The sequence below is a fragment of the Mandrillus leucophaeus genome, unplaced genomic scaffold, assembly GCF_000951045.1.
Source record: "Mandrillus leucophaeus isolate KB7577 unplaced genomic scaffold, Mleu.le_1.0 Scaffold72, whole genome shotgun sequence".
NCBI lineage: Eukaryota > Metazoa > Chordata > Mammalia > Primates > Cercopithecidae > Mandrillus > Mandrillus leucophaeus.
In genome coordinates, this window is record NW_012107808.1 from 2,106,030 (window position 1) to 2,114,207 (window position 8,178).

At 49.4% G+C, this 8,178-nt stretch overlaps 1 protein-coding gene across 1 annotated transcript in view; it reads left to right on the forward strand.

Annotated features, from left to right (window-relative positions):
* The first annotated feature begins 1,054 nt into the window (after nt 1–1,054).
* NTSR2 (neurotensin receptor 2) overlaps nt 1,055–8,178 on the forward strand; it is a 19,026-nt gene continuing 11,902 nt past the window's right edge. The window contains exon 1 of the mRNA XM_011965334.1: nt 1,055–1,848. Coding sequence (XP_011820724.1) covers nt 1,225–1,848 — 624 coding nt within the window. The 5' untranslated portion in view covers nt 1,055–1,224. The remainder of the gene's footprint in view (nt 1,849–8,178) is intronic.

The window sequence follows — 8,178 nt, forward strand, 5'->3', positions numbered from 1 at the left end:
TCAATTGCAAAACACATCAGACTAAATACATGTCTAACCTCTTCTGCTCAATTTACTTTCCTTGTGGGATGTTCTCATTTGTAGTTACGACTGGCTACATAATTTGCAAGACTCTATACAAAATGAAATCGCAGGGTTCCTTGTTCAAAAATGATGCAGAATTCCCAGATGACAACAGCATTTGACTCAGGACAAGGCCTTTTCAAGCATGGGACCCTGTGCAAAAACACAGTCACACGCCTAAGAATCCAGCCCTGGTTGTTAGTGATTCTCATCATTCAATAAACGCTTATAATTTCAATAAATTTATTGTGCAGAGTAAAAGTATATTTACATAATCTCAATTTCAACGTAGATATGGTTATATGCCCACATGGAAGATTAAACTGATTATCACCCGGCCATAACAACTTTGCTGAAGACAAAAAAGTCAGGATCCCTGGGTTCCAATTTCAATTCTGCCCCCCAGCAAATACCAGGCGTTCTTTGATGAGATGAGAAGGCCTCTGGGCCTTTCAACTCTAAAATTCTGGTGTTCTGCATGAATTTAGAAAAGTGAAAGGTTTTAAAATATGCTAAAAACACTTTTCACTTCATCCCCTAGCTCCATGAGAATGACACTCTCAAAAGACTGGGAAAGTGTGGCACCATGAAGATGTATTCTCAGTGACAAAGGAGCTTCCTGGGGCTCTTAGGGCGGCATTGAAACAGCCCTTTAGTAAGAACCGCTGGGAAAGTCTTTCCCAAGACCTCTCCCGAGCTGCACACACACACACAGCAACACAAGGGCCAAGGCGCAAGACGAAAGCACCATGTCTATCTATGCTGCAGGTAGAAACTTCCACACACATTCGCTCATTTCATCTTCCCAAAAATTCTGCAGTGTCGATAATAAAGTTGCAAAACCAGATTCACAGAGGTTAAAAAACTTGCCCAAAATCACAAAGTTGGAAAGTGGTGGAGTCCGGCCCAACTCGTGACTATCAGCCCCCAAAGGAACCCCTTTTCCACCAGCACGCGCTTCCCTGGGTTGAACAGAACCCAGACGTGTGACCGACGCTAACGGGCTGGCACTCGCGGTCCCACGTTGGCTCAGGGACACCCTTTCGGGGGCGTGTCCTCCCAGTTCTAGAGGTTCCCAGAGAAGAGGAGGTGCTCACTAACCAGGCAGCTCGCCCAGACTCCGGGCAGTGAGAGGAAGGGAGCGCCGGCCGCGGGAGCGGGATGGAGACCAGCAGCCCGCCGCTCCCGCGGTCCAGCCCCAACCTGGGGCTGAGCCTGGACGCCCGGCTGGGCGTGGACACGCGCCTCTGGGCCAAGGTGCTGTTCACCGCGCTGTACGCACTGATCTGGGCGCTGGGCGCGGCGGGCAATGCGCTGTCCGTGCACGTGGTGCTGAAGGCGCGGACCGGGCGCGCTGGGCGCCTGCGCTACCACGTGCTCAGCCTGGCGCTCTCAGGCCTGCTGCTGCTGGTGGTCGGCGTGCCGGTGGAGCTCTACAGCTTCGTGTGGTTCCACTACCCCTGGGTCTTCGGCGACCTGGGCTGCCGCGGCTACTACTTCGTGCGCGAGCTGTGCGCCTACGCCACGGTGCTGAGCGTGACCGGCCTGAGCGCCGAGCGCTGCCTGGCCGTGTGCCAGCCCTTGCGTGCCCGCAGCCTGCTGACGCCGCGCCGGACCCGGTGGCTGGTGGCGCTCTTGTGGGCCGCCTCGCTTGGCCTCGCCCTGCCCATGGCCCTCATCATGGGGCAGAAGCACGAGCTGGAGACGGCGGGCGGCGAGCCGGAGCCGGCCTCGCGCGTGTGCACCGTGCTGGTGAGCCGCACCGCGCTCCAAGTCTTCATCCAGGTAAGGGCGTGGAGGGCGGGAGTGGGGGGGAGCTGGCAGGAGGGAACCCCCTCTCCCCGGGGAACAGGCATTTTCAACTTTAATGCTCGCCACCACCCAGAAAGTTGGGTCTCGTTGCTTCGTCCCATTTTACTAGATGGAGGGAGGCGTGGCCAAAGGGAAGCATTGAGAGAAATCCCGATTTGAATTCAAAATCAACTCCAAAGTAAATGTTCCCACTCTTGCGAGAGTGGTGTTCAGACGTTACTGGGCGTAAAGTTGCCTGCAGAGCCTGTGAAAATACGGAGTCCATGACCCACCGGGGTTTCTGCCTCTATAGCCTGAAGTCTGTGTTCCAACCAGTCCCCCAGATGGCTCTGGAGAGGACCTCCCTGAAGGTAAGGTGGGGAGGGGAAGGCACTCCCGGCCTCTCTTTCAGAGGCCTGATCAGGCTTCTAACCTCATTTCCTGTTACCTTCTCCCTGGCAGCCTTGCCTTCCCCAGGCCACTCGTCCCCCAGCACCTCTTGCTCCCACTTTCCCCGAACCCCCACCATGCCCAGCCTCTGGCTTTTAAGTCAAAAGCTCATTCTGCTTTTGATTCCAACCCTTCTTATTCCCCAAGGTGCAGCTCTGCTCTCACCTCCTCCCCAACTCCAGGGACTCTCCCCTGTCTTCTGAATTCTCTCAGCATATGATGTATTTGCAGCACTTCACAATGCATTTTCTGAAAGTGATGCTCACCTTTCTAAATGTCTGTCTCCATTTCCACATCGTTCTACAACCCAGTGTCCTCTGGTTGCTTGCTCCAGTCACATTAGACCATGATCTCATGTATCCAGCACATTGGGGAAGTGGGAAAGGCTGAGAAAGCACAGGCCCCTCCAGGCCCTGCTGGGCCTCCAGGAAACCTAAAGGAACAAAGCAGGGTGGAGCCAGGACCCCTTCTCTGCACACTGGCACACAAGGGTACGTGGGAGAGTTTACTGTGTGAATTCATCAGGGCACATGGAGGGTGCAGAGGCTCCTTAGGGGACTCGTCCTAAGCAGCCTCCTAAGCGGCTGCTTAGTGCCATGTCCCCAGGTGAGGCTCCTTCTCATGTTAAGCTGCCTCCTGCAGCTGGAAGCCCAGCCTGCCTACATGGTCAAAGGGCTCTCTCTAAAGTCCCCCCTCTCTTTCTATACCATCTCCTCATTCCTGAATACCCCACCTTTGTTCGTGTCTGCTCATCCATACCCTGGGCAGGGGTAGGGGACCGAAGGGCCTCAAGGAAGGTGTTCAACTCACCAACCTGCTGTTCACTCACAACCGGGAGAAATCCATGGAGCAGGCAACATCTTAAGGTTTCATGGGTGTTCAGTGGAGCCGCTTTGTTCCCATTCAATCTAAACATTGTAGAGGGGACAGGGACTCTCCATGGACAGAATCCTTCCAGATCTTGAGCATGCCCCACAGTCCAGCCCCCAAAATACATGGAGGCCTCCGAGTCCCACCCCTGGAATCCACGGAGGCCACTGAGTCATCTTCAGAAGTATACCTCTATGGAGTGGCTGTCCTGGCAACAGGGCCTTCTCTCCACTGAACTTGTCACCTCTTATTTCTTTAAACAACATCTTCCTCTCCTAGTTCCTTTCTGGCAGGCTCAGCCCAGACACAGCTTGCCCATCACATGGAATCTGCTATGAACAACTGTCTGCAGTGATTTTCCCGTGGGTCTGGGGGCTCCAATGGGCACCTGGAATCAGGACACAAGTCTCCCGTGGATGTGGGGTATGGAGAGTGGGATCTGGCCTGCAGAGAGGGATGAAGGGACCAAATGCCTGAGGAAGATGTATTTGTTTCTTTGTTTATTTTACACATGGAAATTGGCATGTAAAAGTTTATAAGGCATAGTGCCGTAGCTCAAGCCTGTAATCTCAGCACTTTGGCAGGCTAAGGCAGGAAGCTAAGGTGGGAGGCCAGGAGTCCAAGACCAGCCTGGGCAACATAGTGAAACCCTGTCTCTACAAAAAGTACAAAAGTTAGCTGGGCATGATGGCATGCCTGGTCGTCCTAGCTGTTGAGGAGCCTGAGGTGGGAAGATCCCTTGAACCCAGGGATTTGAGGTTGCATTGAGTCACGATGCACTCCAGCTGCACTCCAGCTGGGGTGACAGAGCAAGACCCTGTCTCAAAAAATAAAAATTAAAAACTAAATGTTCATAATATGTTTCTGAAATGAAAAACTCTAGCCATTGTGGAAGGGGAAAAAGAGGCTGGAGAGGGGTGTAGTCAGAACTCTATGCTGCAAATGATGGAAACAGAACTGGAGGCAGCTTCAGCCAAAATTAAAAACTGAAGCAAGGATGTTGGGGCAGCTGAGATCTCAGGTCAGAATCAGGGGCTCAGGGTTCCCAGGAGCCCCTCTCTCTCCTGCTCTTCCCAGACTCAAAAAGAGGCCTCTGGGTGTGTCTGGGTAGGGTTCAAAAGCCCAGGTCTGTCCATAGGGCAAGAACATGGCTTCTGGCATCCTCTGCGATAATTCAACGAGATCATGTGGAATTGCCCAGAATATTGCAGGTCCTCAACAAATGTTCACCTTCTTTCCTTTCCTGCCTTTTCTTCCCACCTGAGGGTTTAACTCCAGCTCTCCCTTCCCAGCCTAGTACAGTGCCTGGCTCACAGGAAGCAGAATCAGGGCCTTCCCACCTGTCCCGTCTTCTCTCCCTCCCTACCTGCTCTGCTCTCCTCCTTCCCTCCCTCCTCCCCTCACTCATCATCAAGCTCTCTCCTTTCTCCACCCCTGGCCTCTCCGTAATAACTCAGCTCCATTTGCCGTCTCTAGATTTACTTTTTGTTTTGTTTTGTTTTTAAGATGGAGTCTTGCTCTGTCACCAGGCTGGAGTGCAGCGGCACAATCTCGGCTCACTCAACCTCAGTCTCCCGGGTTCAAGCGATTCTCCTGCCTCAGCCTCCCGAGTAGCTGAGACTACAGGCGCATGTCACCATGCCCAGCTAATTTTTGCATTTTTAGTAGAAACGGGGTTTCACCATGGTGGCCAGGATGGTTTCGATCTCCTGACCTTGTGATCCACTCTCCTCGGCCTCCCAAAGTGCTGGGATTATAGCCATGAGCCACCGCGCCCGGCCTAGGTTCACTTTTTGTTTGTTGTTTTTTTATTTTATTTTTATTTTTACTTTTTTGCTTTGAAAACATCTTTACTCTTTAAACAAAGTTATATACGTACATTTTTTAAAAAAATGTGAGCATGAGTAAGCGAAGGGGCGTGACAGTGTGGTAGGCATGAGGAACCCACAGTAGCTGTCCCTGTGGCCTCTGGGGCAACAGTGGGAGGACCAGCAAGGAGAGGGCCAGCTGGAGACCCGCAGCCTCATCTCTCTGCTCTCTTCGCCCAGGAGATCTTCCCAGGCCTTCCCACCACTTTGGCCCACTGCCACTTGGTACCCGCTCTACCTTGGTACCGGCTCTACCAAGGGGTATTATCCTCCTTTTGCCACATCAATTCAGGTCCTGCTGTTGCTGCTGGGTAGCAGGATCCCAAGGGCTAAAGCGACTGAGTGCCTTCCTGCAGCCTTGACCTGGTTTCTTGGCCTCAGAGGCAAGTGGGAACCACTTGAGGACCTGTTTGAATCTGAGGACTGCAAAGTAGGCTGAGGCATTCGGGGTCGCGTCTACAAAGCCGAGAGGAAAGGTGGTTCCTTCACGAGCTTGAGCACCCACGGGCCCTCCCTCTTCAGAAAGTCTTTCTGTCTCACGCTGACAGGGAAGTAGGGCTTCTGTATGACCTCTGACTTATAAGCTAGTGGTGCAGAGTTACTAACAAACAAGAAGCCAGCTCAGTTACCTTGGGGGATAGTGAGGTCATCATCACCTCCCATCCTAGATGCATTTTGCTGCCTGCATGACCGCTGGGAGTTGCATAGGGATCTAGAACCTGCCAATATTCTAACTATGAGTAAAGATCCTGAGTAAAGATGAGTCAAAATCACTGATATGAGTGGCACTCTATTTTTTTTTTGTTCATCTTTGAAGACTTGGGCAGATCTGGATCTAGCAGCTGTAACATTCTGGTTCCGAGTCCCAGAGCTACTTTTTGAGGCAAGACATTACTCCAGGCTGCTGATACAAGATCTATAAAGTGTGTATTTGCAGAACTACTAATGTCAGAACCAATATTTTTTATCATCCACACTAGTAACCTTTAGCCCCATGACAAGTTAGCACTAAGCACAGAGCAGCAGGTACAGGAATCTACCTCCCAGCTGCCAGCACGTGGTTCCCAGTTGCAGCAGAAGAGCCAGCGCATTGCTGCTCCAACCTGGCTGTGCAGTTCTCTGCTGAGCCCTGGCATGGCTGTGACAATGAACCATATTTCCACAATGCCTGGGAGCCGCGTTCCACCACTTGTCACAGTCTGGAGTGGTGACTTCCAGGCTGTTTCTAACTGGGAGACAAGCTTGGAAAAAAAAAAAAAAAAACAGTTCCAAGCAATGTTTGTGTCTTAAATATGCTACTCACATAGTTTCCTTGACATGTTTCAACCTGGCTGGAGCAATGAAGCTGTGAAACGAATTCTGTCAGTCGAACAGCATCTTTTGACAAATAGTGCATTTAAAAATGTTTAACTTGAAACATACAGTGTATGTTAACACAACAAAATAAGCAGACTCAAATTAGGATATTTTGGTTCTAATATTTCATCAGTGAGTTGATTCACTGTTCATATTAATCAGTGTTTTTTTGTCCAAGAAAATTGCTCACAGTTTTTGAAAGTACGAAAAACTGTAGTTTTCCCAGAAAGATTTTAAAACTCCCAAAGATGAATTACTAATGTATAAATATATTTTTACTTTTGATCTTTGTCTTGACTGGTATTAAAGCTACAAATCGATAGTAATTAAGCATGTCATTACTGATATAAACCTGGGTTCCTCAACAAACTAAATTGGTGGTCATAGGTAGTGTTTTATTTTTCCCTCAGTGTTGCTGATTTGCGAGCAAGCATTAAGATAAAAAGGCATGAATGATAACTCCATAAAAAGGCACAGGGTCCAATTCAGATAGTTCCTACTGATTTTAAAGTGGTATTAAATATCATCCAGTTAGTCCAGGCACAGTGGCTCACACCTATAATCCCAGCACTTTGGGAAGCCAAGGTGGGCAGATTGCTTGAGCTCAGGAGTTCAAGAACAGCCTGGGCGGCATAGTGAGACCCCCATCTCTACAAAAAATACAAAAATTAGCCAGGCATAGTGGCACATTCATGTAGTCCCAGCTACTCGGGAGGCTGAGGTGGGAGGATCACTTGAGCCCAGGAGGAAGAGGTTGCAGTAAGTTGTGATTGCACTACCGCACTTCAGTCTGGGCGACAGAGAAAGACCTCGTCTCAAAAAAAAAGGAAAAAAAAAAAAAAAGCAGCTCAGTATTTAAAATGTTTGCTCAGGGAAAGGTGGAAGAGAGCCTTAGAACTGATGAGGAGAAACCCTAGAACACACTGATTTTGAATTTTTAAAAGTAAACATTTAAAACACAGGGTATTATATAAATAAATTCGGTTTTCTAAGTCAAATAGTATCAAACGATGATAACCCAAGGTGTGTGATGGAAAACAGCAATCCCATCATTCTCCACACTCTGATTCATTTCTCTGTTTCTCTAGTTGAGAGGCAAATACCATGTGTTCTTGTCTCTTGCCCTCTTTGCCTCCATATTTCTAAAGAGCACACTAGCTTTATTTCTCAGTTTCAAATTGTATCCACAGTCTTATACACCTATAGAAAATGAGCATTTTACTCTTCTACATTCCTATTCCTGCCCTCTCCACCATCACCCCAACACACACTGGCCCCATCCTCCTTCCAGTATAATTCTATCACTGTGCTGGGTTAAATTTATGTTCAGTATTTATGTAATTGTGACTATGTCAACATTCTTCACAGATGACCCATGTGTTGTATTTTCTTTCTAATCCAAGGACTTTTGTTTTCTTTGCAGTTAATAATATATGGTCTTTTTCTTTTCATTTGCATAGTTTTTTTTACGTACCTATTTGTAGTTCATTTTCAGCTTCTCTATTACAAGCATAAATGCTCTTTCAGTATGTTCCGATCCATCAGATAACCTACCAGTTTCATCTTTTATTTTTCACTTCTCCCTGGAGCTCTCTGGCCTCCTGCTCCAGTCCCACTGGTTGCTCTCTAGTGCACAGGGGGAACACAGGGAAGTCTCATCTGCACAAGGCCCCCCCGCAGGCTCCCTTCCATCTGCGCAGGGTCCCCCTGGGGACTCGCTTCCATCTGCGCAGGGTCCCCCTGGGGACTCGCTTCCATCTGCGCAGGGTCCCCCTGGGGA